The 17,723-nt window shown below is 32.8% G+C and overlaps 1 protein-coding gene across 3 annotated transcripts in view; it reads left to right on the forward strand.

Moving 5' to 3' along the window:
• Positions 1-15,603, forward strand: part of LOC130896169 (diacylglycerol kinase 1) — a 324,802-nt gene extending 309,199 nt beyond the window's left edge. For all 3 annotated transcript variants that reach the window (XM_057804080.1, XM_057804081.1, XM_057804082.1), the window contains 3 exons: positions 54-252; positions 1,411-1,592; positions 1,733-15,603. In XM_057804080.1, coding sequence (XP_057660063.1) covers positions 54-252; positions 1,411-1,592; positions 1,733-1,822 — 471 coding nt within the window. In that variant the 3' untranslated portion in view covers positions 1,823-15,603. The remainder of the gene's footprint in view (positions 1-53; positions 253-1,410; positions 1,593-1,732) is intronic.
• Positions 15,604-17,723: the final 2,120 nt, after the last annotated feature.

A 17,723-nucleotide genomic window follows, 5' to 3' on the forward strand; every position in this document is an offset into this window, starting at 1 on the left:
AGTTTAACCTTGATTGAAATATCAAACAAAGTAATCAAATATCGATATTTCAGTGTGATGATCAAAGTCTGGACCTTGCAAATGGACCTCCTTTACAAGGAATAGCTTTATTGAATATTCCTTATACTCATGGCGGAGCTAATCTTTGGGGAGAGCATCTTTCCAGTACAAGAAGAAAAAAGTCTAAAAAGAGACAAAAGGAACTGAGTACCAATAGTTTTAATTCTGTAGACCTTAGTGTAGCGATACAAGGTAATGCAAATTCATTTTATTTAGCATGTCTCGAAATTCCTTCTGAATATTTAGAAGATTTTCAAGACAACTTGTTACAATTATCCGCAAGATATGAATCAATTTATTTAGTGAATTAAGTAGTTTTTTGTTATACGTACTTGACGTGAATTATTAACCTGATGGAATTTTCAGCCTCGGTTGATTCCTTTGTTTCACCACCTAATCATTTCTAAATCAACTATTATTTTCTATCTTTACATCACAATGTGATCTATAGAGACTCTCGGCTAACCCATTAGATTTCGGGTATTAAGGGTTTCTTAACAAAATTTTGAAGTTCAATTTTATTGAAAACTCGTATCAACAAACTGTCTAAAGAATATTGTCACAGGTCAATTCATTCGGATATCATCAGTTGTTTTGTTTCTCAAATTTCATATATAGCTAATTTAAGTAAGCATCAAATATTCTGTCAAGAAGAAACCAGATAACTGCCTTTCTTTTTTATAAATTAATGCTTTTAAAAACAAACCTTTCGGAAATAACATTTTTCTTTGGTGATCAGTATGAGTCAAATTTTAAACTTATATCTGTCAAAAACTTCTTTTGATCTTCAGTGAGAATAAAAAATGTTCCAATGTTTGCTGGAATAGTTTTCCCGGACATTAGTATCTAGTCTCAGAGGTATTAGTAGCCTAAACATCGACTTATGTTTGTTTTTCACATTTTACAAGCACTCAAAAATCGTCATCTGAGTCACTTGAAAAATGATTTATTGAATAAAATGATAAAATTACTAGACGCCTTTTCATTCTGCTGACAGACTTAAAATGTAATTTGCCATGCCACCTATAATAATTCTCACACGTACTTACTTTATAATAGTCGCTTTCCAATTTATTAAGCACTATATACACGAAACCCATAGACTCGACGTTCATCAGCTTAACTCGCAAGAAACATGCGTTCTAAGTTTTGCGCACCCATGTGTTCGATTGGGTGTTAAAATTGTGCAAATGGAAAGCAAATAATATAGTATCATCTCCTCATTCCTAAATTTTTATAGAAGTGTTTCTATTTAATCTCCATACACGTTCAATACTATAATAAATAATTATTCTCAGATTCACATCGATTCAAAAGTATTTAATTGATTCGGATCAAATTTTATTTCAGATATTGGAGATGGATTGATAGAGGTTATAGGTCTAGAAAATTGTTTGCATATGGGACAAGTGCGAACAGGACTAAGGGCTAGTGGTCGACGATTGGCTCAATGTTCTTCAGTTCTGATAAAAACCAAAAAGACTTTTCCTATGCAGATCGATGGGGAGCCTTGGATGCAACCGCCAACTACAGTATGTGTTAAACGATAAATATATATTTCTTTACCTATATTGTGCCAATGATATCGAATTTGTAAGCATTCTCAAGAACTTTGGCATGATAATACTCAATATTAAACTAGAAAATAATAACTAAGCGTATTTCTTTTCAGATACGTATCACTCATAAGAACCAAGTGCCGATGTTAATGGCACCTCCTATAGAAAAAGGCAAAGGCTTTTTTAGATTCTTCCGTAGGTAGAAACTTATCAACCTTTATCTAAAAGTGATATTAAAATATTCATACTATTCCTGAATATCTAGTCTTCGGATATTTTTTAGTTTTAAAAAATGACAATAATATTATTTATTCTATATATATTTTTGTGTATAAGGTATCAGTATTATTATTTTCATTTGTTTATTGAAATAAGAAAATTGTTAACCTGTTATATTAAGTTGTATAAATTGATTAAATATATCAGAATATGAAATATTCCCTACAAATAGTTTGTAATTTGATATTTTATTTTCATCTGTTCATGCATTCGAATATAAGAAATAATAATTATTTATATAGTAAGTTATATTCTTGAGTCATTGTGTCTTTCATCTCAAAACATCTAGTATAATTTCCATTATAGTCCTCATAAGCTTTCTTGCAGACAAGGTTTACTATTTTTTGGGATTTATGGGAGAACTTGGGTTGTCCAACTCTATAAACTGTTGTTTTGTCTTGCAGTTGACTTGTCTCACTCATTCTTTAGATGGTTTGATATTAATCTAAGGGTAGATCTTACCAGGTCGCGGGTTCTACTTTTACTTAAAGACAAAGGAAAGAAATATTAAACTTGAAAAAAGATATGAAAACGGGGCGTCACATACAATATTATCCGCATTTTAGTTGGTACACATCAACACAGTATCAATAAAATTTTGTGAAGAGGCTGCAAGGAAACTAAGTATAAACAATGTTATAGAATGTTTATAATTCAAAAATACAGTAGAGAGGTAATCAAGCTCCAAAACAGTAAAAATCCGAGAAAAATTTAACTCTAGAAAAAAGTGCATTGGGCTGATGCCATATAAGTTATACTTACAGATATATTTCAAGGTGGCTTTTGATCTATTTCACTGCGACCTTCTCAGATCTATTGGAGACTAAATTATTAGTATGTGTCTTTGCTCTGCTGATTTCCTCCACCAGAAATACTTTTGTGGCTGCTTAATTTCTAGAGTTTGTATTGCTACAAAATGTTTCGGGTCCAACTAATAGTATTGACGCAGATTTTTGGTCATGACGTCCGCCTTTTAGATGCACTTGTGACTCTTGTACCCAGGCCTTGGGTGATTTGAATGAAATGAAGCATACCCTACACCTTTTGACTATATGAGCCGCTTTTATACCAGATTACTCCGGATTATATGATATTTTGAGTCTTCCTCGCTTATATAAATTTCAATTTGTTGCCTCACTACACTGTCCGCTTTCAATTCTTTTAGTCAACATTATGTGTGACCCATGTTGAGAAAGTATTACTATTTACATAACAGATAATTCCTCGCCTATCACCTTTCAACATATGAAAGCGATATATTCAGCAGGAATTCCTGTGTTACGGCATTAAAGTGAATCAAGGTTTATTAAGGACAAAAACCAAACGACACGTTACCAAACGACCTCGCGGATTTTTGATACAAATGATGAAATAAGATGAGCGGCGAGAATAGTTGCCGAAATAGAGACCATAGAAGAAGTTTTGGAAAGAAAAAGAGACAAAGAAAGTCAGGCCCCTTTACAAGGAGTGAAACTACCAAAAAAAAAACCACCGGAAGAACCAATAATAGAAAAAGAAGTAGCATACATGGAGGAAGTGAAGGGTATTCTACAGGACTTGATGATGGAAATAAAACAAACGAATACAAACAAAAAAACATAACTGAAATATGGAGAAAGAAAACATTCTAATTAAAACAAAATCATTAAGCAGCTAAAGAAAAGGTAACATTTACTAAAAATACAAAGCAAAAGACAAAATTTAATAGTAACCGTGTAGCAAGCGGGCTCAGGTAACAGCAAGGAACTAAAACGAGCGATGGAAAATATTATAATCAAATAGCTCGAATTAGAAATAGGATTAAGAGCTAAAAAAATCGGAATAAAAACACGTGTATAGAAATAGAAGATGTTGAAAATAAAATGAAGATATCGGAAAACAAAAACAAATTACGGTACATGAAAGATGGGATAGTTTATATTAATAACGATCTCTCTATAAAAGAGAGAGATTAAGAGTTAATGAAGGAAAGAGAGATGGAAACAAGGCAAGAATACGACACGGAAAACTAATTATAAATGGAGAAGTTTGGAAATGGAGCCAGGAGGCAAATGATTTGGTAAAAGGCTCCGAGAAGAGAAAGTTTCCAAAAAAGTAGTTACTATGGATAAAGGAAGGGATGAGAAGCATAACGGCCAGGCGAAGAACAAGAAATTAGAATCTGAACGAACAAGTAAAAAAAATTAAGCAAAGGAAAATGAAAATAGAAACATGGAATGTCAGAGCTAGGTATGAACGAGTGGCTCTAAACTAAATACATGGAAATGCAACAAAAAAAGGAGAATCAGATGGAAAACAGACCTTTTAGGACGGTCACAAGGAATAAAAGTTCAATAGCAAAGGGTAGTAGAATAATGGGTCCTTGAGTAATATTATTAAAGCTAAAGCAACCTCCAAAGCAACAAATATAAGATTGTACAAAACAATTATCAGGCAGACTGTACTGTATGGATGTGAGTCCTGTATGCTAACCAAGAAGAGTGTTGAAAAAATATTGGGAGGTGTGAAAATAAAGAATGGGTCATGGAGAAGAACAAATACTGAGCTTAAAGAAATATATCACGAGCCTAATTTTACGCAAATGGTCTAAACCCAAAGAGTCAGGTGGTTGGAACATAAGTGCAGAGTGAATGCAATCAAAATTGCCAAGAGAGCATAAATGGTGGGAGAGGGAATTAGAAGAAGGAAAGGCCGGCCGAATAGGAATGGGTAGGAGAGGTAATATAGGATTTGAGAAGAGTGGGAATAACTGAGTGCAGAGAAAGAACAGAGGACAGAAATGGATAGAGAGTTTAAAGATTTGGAAACATATATTTTGTAAATTTTTTAATTGCAAAAATAATCTTGCCATGGGCTTTCGCGGGCTGTCACTGTTTTTCTATTGTTTGTTGTTATGATGATGAACAAAGTAAACAGCGGTGAAGGGTAGTCAAACTATCAACATTTTTTTATATCTTGTTAAGTGCGATTGACCATCTTTGTTGTGACTTTCTTTTTTTAGTGAAGCGATATAAAAGTAATTCATTACGATATTGTTAGGCAGACAAAGTAACTAACCACTTCTCCGGAAGCTTTTACATGCCGGCATCAAATAAAACCTAAGACAACTCGAACAGCCATGTGTGTCGTTGACCCAAACATGTAATAACGAAATGTTTTAGTATCTTCCATTCTATTTTGAATGTGTTGAGAGTGAGACACGTGGTATAAGAGAGCGCATTATCTTGGAGAAGATAAACGGGTTTCATGTATGTTTTCAGAAGGTTAAAGCAGCATTTATAGAACGTTAAGTGCGCAGGAAATCATGTAACCTAGCTCATTTTAAAATTGTAACATTTTTGTTTCACCTCCAATGGAATTCACCATCTTCGTCATTGTAACTTTCTTTTTTTTTAGTTAGGCGAGAAAAGTGTAATCCATTATAATATTGATAGACAGTCACTTGAATCACGTCTATTTTGTAGTTGTTTTAGAAGGTTAGAGTAGTATGTAGCATTTATGGAACGTTGTATGCGCAAGTGGTCAAGTACAGCGCTTCTCGTCGTTCCCAAAATACGGTATACATAATCTTACCCGCCGACCTGGTTGTCTTCGCTTTGTTTGAAATTCCTTATTTTTCCTCCTTTCTTTAGTTGCCACTTTGATTTTGGGGGATTTCGTGAACGCCGAAGATTTTCCTTGTTTTTAATGCCTTCCTGTACCAAAACAAATGACAAATACATTGCACTACTGTGGTCGGCACTTAACGCCAACTCATGATCATAGCACGCACATGAAACGTGCTTTTGTGATAAAAACTGTGTAAGTGTTTGATGTACAGAAAAACGTTTCAAACAAAATAAAATTTCATTCCATACCTAGTTAATAAATAACAAATAGAATTAAAGCCATCGGAAGATATATATAAGATTTTTTACATTGACTATTTCCTTCGAAAAATTTAAGCCAACCAAAAAGCTGTAATATTTTATGTTTACCTAGCAACGATCAAATTTCAGCGATAATACTGCACTAGTGCAAATTATCAATAATTTGCACTAGTGCCAAATTTTCGTCTAGGATTAATAAACATCATTTGGTTTTAATTTTATATTTTAAGAAAAGGAACAATTATTGAAAATGCAATTAGAATATACAACTTTACTGGAGGCCGACGATGGTGTTTCTATGCTGCTTCCACCACTTCTTATTGTTACTTCGCTACTGTCATTTCGCATTTTTTGTACAATTTCCTCGTGGTGTTCACTATTTACTTGGAGGTAACTCTTTATCGAGGCCTGATTTGAGTGTCCGGTAACCTTCATAATTTGATTTTCTGAAACCCCAACCTTGGCAAGCTGAGTAACTGCCGCCACGCAGAATCTCTCGACTTTTTCGTATTCAGTGGAGTTAATTTATCCACTGCGGCGTCTATTACTTGCGTGGAATTCTGCCCAAAACGTAAACTCATTTTGAAATATTTTTTCACGAACAAAACTGTTGTCAATAAGTTACCGTAGATACCAATTCAATGCCAATATGATGATCGTCAACTACGGTATAATTTAAAGAATGACAAATTTTAAACACAGAATTAAGTTTATTTTAAATTAAATTTTTCTCAGGAAATAGTCTGCCAAAATGCCCTCTCGTACATGTCAAATTGTCTCATAATTTCCTCTTGTGCGCATTCGCGCACTCGAGAAAATTAAATTATCGACAATTTGACATGCACTCGGGACATTAATATTGAATATCGTAACATGCGGATATGAGATTTTATGTGACTTGGAGATATTCGCTGAGGTGCCAAAATGAACATTTATGCGACTTCAGCTAACCATTTCTCATTTCGAGATAGATCTGAATGACTGGACTTAGCTTGAAAGTTTCTAAACAGAAAGAAAGAAAGTTGAATAGTTTTTGTTACCTTTGTAAGGAAAGTTTCATATTCCCATTGGTTTAATTAAAAATAATTTTTTAAATATATTTATTTACATTAAGAAAGTTGTAGTATTTTCTCAGTTTATAGTTGTAAAGGCTATATATATATATATTGTTGTTCAACTGTTAACTTCCCTGTTGGTTTACTTATGTTGAATCTTAAATGAAAAAAATGTATGCGCTTCTATGGATGAATACAATAGACATGAAAAATAATGAGCGTTACATTTAAAAACGATAATTCCTATGATGGAAAGTAGAATTAGAAAAATCTGTTTTGTTTCCCTTTTGATAGACTCAAATTTGCAGCAGACCGTTAAACCTTATCCACCGAAGGTTAAGCACTATTTTTAAAGGCCATTACTAATATATAAAATAGTTGTTAAGTATCACATTTTCTCATATAAACGGATAACTGCAAAATGTCACAATTATATATTTTTTTAAAGATTCTATGAAAAAGTCGAGACCTGTAGGCAAAGTCCTTTGCAAGTGTCTGTATTTGGAAACTTTTTAATAAAGATATACATTTATTTCGAATAAATTATCTTCTCCTAATGCAATATGAGCAAAAGCATAGAATAAATCTTGTTTTATGTGTTAAAAAGGGATACAAACTGTTCAACCTACGCTTTTTTAGATGAATATTTGTTGCATATTTTGCTAATAAGAATGTTATCGATAATAAAGCTTCTGAAATTTTTGAAGTTATCACTGTTATAGAAATAATAAGAGGTAACTGTCTAGAAAAACTATAGGGACCATAATTCGCTTGAACTGAAGTACTTGAAATTTATGATGATACCTTCCTTACATGGACTACAAATTATTTTCCACTGTTTTTGATGGATAAATTATTATTCATACGTACTTCTTAAATTGCATATTTTGATCTTTTTCATTGTTTAGTTATACCTCATATTGAACATTTCATATTTGCAACAATATATTTAATATATATAAAAAACTGAATATAATAGTATTTTCTAATTAAAATTTTTCTCATTACAACGAATTTTACATAAAAACAAATACAGTTTCAAACATTTGAAATATAACTATTTCATGCCAAGTTAGATGAACGAAATACGGGGTGCTTCTATATTCCTGCGACAAAATTCAGGAGGTAATAGATCGTATGAAATTAAGATGGGTTTTTCCTATAACAAAATTTCATTAGCATACGCCTTTCCGAGATATCACCTCTAAAAGGCGGTGACTAAAATTAATTTTTTTTTCTAAACGTGTACGGCAATCCCTGACACGTGGGCTACGTTCATGTATTTTAGCTAAAGGTGGTTATTTCCAGTATTTATTATGAATCCTATTATATTTTATATATTTTTTGTTTTCCACTCAAAAAATCATAATTTATGGAGCTCTCTGTAGCTGTTGGTTTTGGGAATAAAAAATATTTTTGAAATAAACTTGAAACTTGAAGTAATTGTCAATTGGAATTAGTTATGGTTATATTGATATTGATGAAATATGTCATTTGGGTAATTCTTAATAAATGGAGAGTCGACCTTGTGATTTCTTAAAAAAATGTTGAAATTTACATTTTTTATACTCCAAGTATATTTATATATTAGAAAAGCCAAAAAAATCGAACTAAAGGTTTTAACGGAGGGGATAAAGTTATTCATCGAAAATAGAGAATGTTAACGGAGGGTGAAAATGAACTTTGATAAGAACGAAATTAACTGAAGAGAGAATCATTTAAATTTTATTTTTTGTTTATTAATCCTTCTTCTTGTGATTGTATCACTTTTCCCTGGTCACAGGCATACTGTCCACTCGTTTAACACAGAATTTAACGGGGTAGAGAAATTTTGAATTTAGCACAATTTTCGTCTAGATAAAATGGCCACCGTTAACAACTGAGGCGGCTTTCGTAAGAAACCGTAAACTATCGAACAATTTTATGTTAAATAAATTACCCAATGAACTGCGGGTAACGGCAAAGATACTCTATATGTTCAATAATATTCTACCTTCTACGACGATATTAGATTTCCACTCAACGTGTGTTCATTGCTAATAAGGGGTTTTCCAATAAGAGGTGTTATTTTGATATGCAAAGAAAAATGCCATTTTTTGAGATAAATGATCGGATGTTTATTTCATTATAAAGAGGAAGGTATGCCGTTAATAATGGAACACAACATCAGCCAAATGGCTGCTTGGACTGCGCTTACAGGACCATATCCTTTTCATGAAATGTTCCGTAACCAAATTGCAAAGCGGCTGCCCTATGTCCCCGATAGCCTCACGAATTCCATCTTTGAGGTCTTGAATCGATGCTGGACTGTTGGCGTAGACCTTATCTTTCACGTGGCCCCAAAGGAAAAAGTCGCAAAGTGTTAAATCACAAGATCTCGGTGGCCAATTGTGATCACCTTTTCGAGAGATAACACGGTCCGGAAATTTTTCCCGTAAAAGATCGATGGTTTCGTTGCTTTTGTGGCATGTAGCGCCGTCTTGTCGAAAGTAAACGTTGTCTAAATCAATACCATCCAATTCCGGCCATAAAAAATCATTAATCATTAATCATCTCTCGATAGCGCAATCCATTCACCGTAACTATTGCTCCAGCCTCATTTTCGAAAAAGTAAGGTCCAATGACACCGCCAGATCATAAACCGCACCAAACAGTCACGTGTAGAGGGTGGAGAGGATTTTCAACAATAACTCTTGGGTTTTCCAAGCCCCAGATTCGACAATTTTGTTTATTGACGTAACCACCAAGGTGGAAATGGGCCTCATCAGTTAAGATGATTTTTCGATGAAATTCCGGATCATTTTCATACATTTCAAGGACCCAATCAGCAAAGACACGACGTTGTTGATGATCGGCCGGCTTGAGTTCTTGTGTTAACTGAACTTTATAGGCCTTAAGATCCAAGTCTTTATGCAAAATACGGTGTAATGACGTTTGTGGAATGGCTAATTCCAAAGAATGACGAGGAATGAACAAACCTGGGTTTTCTTCAACACTTTGGGCTACAGCAGCAATATTCTCAGTTGTTCCTGAGCGACGTGCACGGGTTTTATTCTTCACATCACTAACTTGTGCCAACAGCTCAAATTTTTCCACCAATTACTGTATTGCGGTCCGAGAAGGTGCTTCACGTCGACCCAAAAATGTTTTAGTTTTACGAACCGTCTCTGCCAAACTTTCACCATTTTTATAGTGAATTTTAATAATTTCAATGCGTTGTTGAAGCGTGTATCGTTCCATTTTCATTAATGGCGTAGTTTCTACTTGTCAAATGTCAAAAAATGACAGCTTCAAAAGTCACATTTACCGAAATAGCGGGCTGTTCAAAATAACACCTCTTATTGGAAAACCTTTACATCTACTTCCGAATCGGTGAGTAGAGAAGCAGATGATCGCCTAAAACGGTGCCCTGTGTAGTACTTATGGTTGGGCAAATTTAAATATTGTGCTATGAGGGATGGAATATTTTCAATCTTGTTAATAAAAACAGTTAGTTTGGTACATTTTTTCTTGCGATCTATTAAAAATAACGTTTATTATTTGCTTCTGAAGGTCGCTATTACATAATTTTTTGTTACGATCTAGAAACTTGGCGAAGTATCTTTATTATCAATTACAGTGAACCTTCTTGAAGTTTTGTTTTTGCTTTCTCTAATATTTATTATAAGAATATTTTCGGTTTCCTCCACGACATCTGTTAGAAGATCGCATAACTCCTGAAGTCGACAAGCGCCAGCAAGATATAGCAAGATATAGCTGTAATGAATTTTAGTTTTTATATTAATAAAAAACCGCGTCTGCTATTCTCAAATTTTTAATCTTTTTTATTAAACCAGTGGCTGGAATTTGAAAACCGGTTGATCAATATTCTCGAACATAAATTATAAAATAAAAAAAACTCGATAAGAAAAAATCAAAATACAAAAGGACCGCAAAATTTTAAAAACATTTTGCAAAATGATGATGATGTTTCACACTTCTTAATTACAGTACAACATTATTACAATCACAGGGCCTTACACACAACACAAAATTTGATAAATATACAAATAAAAAGAGTGTTATAATGATTATTCCATTTAAAAAGTACTTTTTTGCTCTTATTGGGGTGTAATAATGAAACATTCATTCAAAATACATTGTTCTTTTTTGCACGATTTTAGACGTATGTATAATATGTAATTTCTCGATTTATATGTTTCTAAATGCTTAATTTTAATGGTGTTCGTAATTAAAGTAATTTATTTATGGTAGAATAGAATTTTTGGAGTGCCTTTAGGTGCTTCAAATAAGATTTTGTTTGTAATTAACAGTATATTTCACTTAGATATTATCTATTTTAACGAAAACATTTTGCAAAGATCACAGAAGTCTCCTCTTAATGAGAAGGACTCTTTTATAATTTGGCAGCTTTACGGTAGGTTTATGATTTGTTAGTGATTTTTCATTTACATTTACTCGTGAAAATGGCAGTGCAGTGTAACGAAAAATGTAAACATAAACGCAGTTAAAATAATAACTCTTCTAAAGCCACTAATATATAATGTAGCACCATTAGTTCCTAAGTGTGTTCCATTCTGAGACATTGAATCGGATAATTTCTACTGCAAAAAATGAAATTATTGGTAGAAATGACTTAATAAGAACGATCTAAAAAGATAGAAAATCAGGATAAATTAGAGAAAGGAAAATATACGATACAAAGCCTAATAATGGATTAAATTAAATGAAGAAAAAACAAAAAGAATAAAAAAGATATGAAAATAAATAAATAAAAGATGATGTTGTACTTAAATTGAAAATCCAAGAAACAGGAAAATACGTCCAAAACTGGAAATAGCATAGGATGAAATAATATTGTGATATAAAGAATAGTCCAAGCCAAAAAAATTCATCAAAGGAGAAAAGACAAGACATGAGAAAATTACTAGAGCATAATATGGAATGTTTAGTACAAATGAGAAATGCAAGGAAGAAGAAATGGAAGCAAAAAGAATGAGTATGGGAAGTTGAGAATTTGGAAATGTACAGAAACAACGAAATGGGTAAGGTAGAAAGAAACATTCAATAAAAAATACCAAGGGTGAAGAAGCACAAGTTAACTACAAGAATTGTGAAATAAAGTTATTCGAAGGAAATAAATAAAAGAAATGGGAAAGATGGGATGTATATTATCTCTTATTACTAAAGATATATTAAATTAAACCTAAGAATATCGATTTGTTATTGAGTAATTCCTAGAAATTCGCACTAGAGTTATTTTTTGGCAAATAATCGAATAAAAATTCAGTATTCAAGTTTAACCCACGTCTCCTTATTTATAAACAATTTAAAGAATTTATATCATATCATACAATATCAATGATATAAATAACAGAATTTACAGAAAACGTCAAAGTGAAATAGCGATACTATAAATGTTCAATGTGATAAAAATATTTTACAGATCCTCCGTTTTCTATATCAAAACAGAACAGCCACTAACACGAAGTGGTAGAATTGCTGTAAAGCTTTAATTGTAAAATAGTAGGTACATTGTATATTTACCACAATTATAGTTATAATATTTTTAAATATTTCTCGCTTTGTACCAATATGTAAAGCTTGACGTCCGACGTTGTAGGTTTTTATAAGATAGTTGCAATTCAATAATTTGTTATTAACAATCGAAGTTTTCTTAGTATGTATAAAAATTGACTCCATGCAATTACTATAAAATCGTTTATCTATTCAACAATGTTGTAATTAGCCATAAAGGAAATTTTTTTCTATTACAGAATATTTCACGAGCCTAGATAATTACGATATATATAACACGAGTCTTAGAAATTTAAAGTTATTGAAAACATTTTCTTAATCATCTTCGTTTCATCCCAATTGTAAACATTTTGCCTGATGAAGCCTTCACTGTTACATAATTCAAAAAAGCTGTTTTGTGAACTTCAGGGTAGTTTCCATAGTCGAGCATTGAAATCTATAACATGTGCTGCCTTTGAAATCAGTTAGACCAATTATTTCAGTTATAAAAAAACTTTTTCATACGCTTTACTCTGTTAGAAGAGACGACCCCACATTTTGTGCAGTCTTAATCACAACGGTGGCGTACTGAGTTAATGTGGATGGACTAAGAATTGAAAAAGGTCTGTGGTGAGGAACAGATATCAGATGCAGATAGTTATTGCTCTTCCTGTGCACTGGCATTCATACGTTTGCTGCTGCGGCGCAAAATTCGAATTTATGACTATTTGTTGCTGTAACTGTTGAAAATTGAAATGGCCCTCAATCAGCCCTAATAGAAGCTAGCTGATTGGCACAAAGAAGAAAATTAATGTGAACAATAATATCACTTGATGGTTTATTTTACATTGACTTTGAAATATTTATTACACTCTGTTGCATAAATAATGAACCTAAATCGGATTGGTATATGTTTCATAAGAATTCACTCAATTTCATTAAACCTGTTGGTTGATGCTGACATCCTTTAACAGTATAGTCAACAATTTCATTATTAGAAATTTCTTTATATGGAAAAAATAGCTTAATAATATGGATATTTTGAATGAGAGTACATGTTTGTAGGAAAGATGTGTGTACATTATACAGTCTGATGGGATTAAAATGTAAGACTCAAACGCATCTAAAATCCTCATCATAGAAAGAATATGAAATCATTGAATGCCACCAAAGAAAGGTTTCAATGTAATTTGTTTAGCTTCTCTCATTGATTTTATAAAAAGAAGTATTAAAAGTAGACAGTGAGGCAACCATAGAGTAGACAAAGTGTTTGCACAAAAAGAAGCGGGATACAGTAGGTATACGTCAAAGTCTGGAATTAATTTAGTAAATACAAAGTACTCCAAGCTTGCGCCCAAATATCTAGACTTATCTCAAGAGTTGGAAAAAATGTCAAAACAAGTCAATATTAACCTTGATGATGGCTCAAGCTTTATACTAGTTCCAAACTCCTTTTTCTGCTCTTTTAACTTCCAGAATCACCTTTTGAGAAATATTAAATCGCAAAGGGTGTTCAGGAAGGCATCATTTTATATTTGTTTTTATTATTTAGGCAATTTCTCTCTTATTTTGTTCATTATTTGTGAGGTGAGATCTGCTTGGACTATACTAGACAAAATTAATTTTAACAATGTACTAAATACCTTCTTCCAAAACAAGCATATTATCACAATATTCTCCATATTTCAAATCCTAGAGAATTGAAGTACCAATATAATTAGTGAGTTCAAGTTTGCAAGGAGTCAATTTTCCAAAAAAATCAAGAGCTTGTTTAGTAATATTAGTAAATGTACTTCCTGCACGATTCAACGTACTGCATTTTTTGCCCTACATCTTGGTAACAATGTGTGATTTGATGGAAAGTGCATCCCATGTTTTCAGTAGAATTCATTCACAAACTCTGATAAACGTCTTGACTGCTTCCAAAATTCACCTTTAGAGGTACTCAAAAACGTTTAATTCATTATTCACCAGAATAGCATGGCCTCCTGATTAGACACAGCCTTAACGAATATTAAAAAAAGGGCTTCACAATAATGATGCATTTGTTTGTCATATCCAATTGAGGTAACGGTTTAAACATTTCTTATAAATTTCTTATAAAAACTATTTTCATTTCGGTCATGGAAATATGAATCGAGCCGTTAATCGCTGTATGTATATCTTAGACACCTCCCTAGCAGATCATGCTATAGAAGCTGTCACATACCTCTTCCAACGTCTTTATTGCGATCAGACTCATATAACTACAAGTTGTCTAGGACAATATTCATTGCAAGAAACTGTCCTGTTTCCGTTCCTTCAACCTAATCGACCATCCTCTTGAAGTACCTTCGTCTACGATTTGATAGTTTCTCTGTATCCTTCTTTCTTCACTCTTTAGACACGTTAAAAACACACCCCCCTCCGCCATATTTTTCATCAGCAAGGGGCGACAAACTTCCAACCGCACGCATTGTTGCTAGAAGTTTAACAGTTTGGTAACCCATACACCATTATTTTCTAGTATTAAAAGTGTTTGTGTATGATAAAATCTAAACTACCAATTTTAATGTCGAGTTGAGCCGAAATTTTTCGAAAATTTATCCTACCATCCTCATTTTTTGCGGGTTTTGCGGGTTATCTTGAACGCTTTGGTTCGTGTAGAGTATTTAAATTGCGCCATGTTGCTCTAGCTAGCTGTAGTTTGTTCAATCAGGTAGCCATGGTCTCTGAGACAGGGCATCAGCATTCTTAGGTTTTCTAGGATTCTCGACTTTCCATTTTTCGTGAACTTTTCATCTGTTCAAATATAATGAATAGATTTTCTATAAATGCCACTGTCTCTTATAAGACATATCAAAGTAATTATTGTAGCGAAGACTACAACATTCGTTAGAATTGATAAAAATTTTTTCAAGCAATAATAGATTTCAAACTCTCTGGTATAACAGTTTGTGAAACATTAATTTATTATAACTATTAGTAAACAAGCGTCTGGTATTTGAAGGAATAAGTTCACTTCAAAACCTATTATATTCCTGTAATATTTGAATTGAATTAACCATGGGATAAAGTATGTACTTAAGAACTTTTTTTATTGTGTTTTATCGCAATAAAATTTGTCTCTATTGTAACAGTGTAAAAATATTTTATTATGTATAATTTAATAGATTCAATTGTATTTACCTTTAACTTTGAAAATTTTCTAAAATAGTTTAATTGCACGCACATTTAATTTTATTCTGTTACTTTTTATAACTAATAAATATTGTGGCCATACAATTAGTTTCATTTTTATTATAAACATCCTCAATCAGATATCTCAATATTAAATTTTACTTTTGATGAATCAAAACTGATTCCAAATTCCAAACTTACAGAAATAATTAGCACTTGCCTGCAGTATTGTGTTGAATACTCTATTTGAATACTTTCACTATCCTTGAACAAAATGTTGATCTATTTTATACCCGTAATTTTTCTTATATTCATAACCATAAAATGTTTTACAAAAAGGCGGGGAAAATAACAAATGTGGAATCTATTTATAAATTGCTCAAACGTACATTTCGCTCTAGGTACGATTTAAATCTGTTTTAAAATCCCCATCACAAACACTGAAAATTTAATCAAAAATTGTATGCTATGATACTGTATTTCGACTTTAAACTTAATGTGAATGTACGCAGGTATATTAATTAAATATAAATAATGAAATTTAGACGTACCTCCCCCGAAAAAATTCTAGTGTTCTTGGAGTCTATCAAGACTCTCGCTACTAAAGCCATTTCGTTGAAATCCTGAAAACGATTTTGAAGTTATTCTTCAGGGTAGAAACTATTTCTACATGATATTTGCTATAATAGGGTTCTGATGGATTTTGAGATATTTTTTCTGAAAGAATAGGAAAATGTTTGGCATCGCTGTTAATTAGGTCTGTTCCCAAAACTCCAGCTTTTTGATAAATGCTTTTATATCAGAAATCATTTCCGCTAGTTCTTTGTCTCTCCCCTGAAGCTGCAAATTAAGTTCGTTTAATTTCTCTGTAAACCACGAGAAAACCAACCAACCAAAATCTCTAGGCCAGATAGTACATCATTAAAACGTTTCAGCACCCGTCCTCTACTTGAGCTCTAATCTTGTTCACAACTTTTACCACCAGTTTCATAACGTCGTTTAGTTTCAGGAAATTTCCACATAATGCTCGCTGGTGTATAGTAGTGGTAACAGAGAAATTACGGAAAAGTTTCATCTTCATGACATAACGCCACCAGACCCTTATCACAACCCACCATAGCTGGAGCGCCATCGGTTGTCAAGCATACCGTTTTCGATATTGGAATTTTCTCAGAAGAAATAATATTTTTTAAATGAGAAAACAACTCCTGTCCAGTTGTGTGTCCTTTCAGTGGAATGAACTTCAAAAGATCTTCTTTAATCGTATAATCACTAAAAACCATCCTGACGAACACGGCCATCTGAGCAGTGTCAACGACAGCTGTTAATTCATCCAGTTGAAGTGAAAAGTAAACACAGTTATGTAAGTTAGTTCTTAACTGTAAAAAAATATCATTGCTCATTACTTCTACACGTCTCATCATTGTATTAGCAGAAAGTTGCATAGATTTTATAGCTGAAACTATTTCGTCTTTATTTCTAAAGTTGGCAAATAACGAATCAGCAGCTTCTAAAAAAGCCTGTTTTATCATTTGCTCCTCTTCATAAGGTTTCTTTTTTTGTGCAATTATCTGGGACACACGGTACGATGCTTCAGTTGCAGCCTTATTTTTGTCGACTGTTCTTAAAAATGTTGATTGTTGTCCAATTAACTGCTTTTTTAACTGTTTCAGTTTCTCTTTTCTGGCGGCAGAATGTAGTGGGAATGATTATTCAAAATAGAATGTACAGTTTTATGATGTCTCTCAATATTTCCTTTTTTAGCAACGTAGATCGAAGTATTACATAACAAACACACATTTTTATCTTTAACTTCTGTAAAAAAGTATTGTTCTTCCCATTAGAATGAAAATGGTATGTCCTTCTTACAACTGCTTGCCATATTATTTTTTGTTGTCCTCTACTAACCCAACCGCTGGACGTTGGTTACGCGTTCAGTTTTAAACTAAGCGCCTTGCGTATTTATCCCGTTCAAAGCAATTCTGATCGTTCTCGAACACTAACGCGCTGGTCCGGCTAGTCGGTTCTAGCCGATTCTAGCTTGATGGCGTCAGCGGCAGATCGCTCAGCGCAACGTTGCCGCTGTTTATGTTTAATATTATGACAATTAGATTTTTTGTGGAATTTTCGGAAGTTTCTTTGATTTTTGCAGTTTGTATTTTTTAAATACAAAAATCGTTTAAGAGCTACCAGAATTGCATCCGCGAGCTACCGGTAGCTCGCGA

The sequence above is a fragment of the Diorhabda carinulata genome, chromosome 7 (assembly GCF_026250575.1).
Source record: "Diorhabda carinulata isolate Delta chromosome 7, icDioCari1.1, whole genome shotgun sequence".
Classification (NCBI taxonomy): Eukaryota; Metazoa; Arthropoda; class Insecta; order Coleoptera; family Chrysomelidae; genus Diorhabda; species Diorhabda carinulata.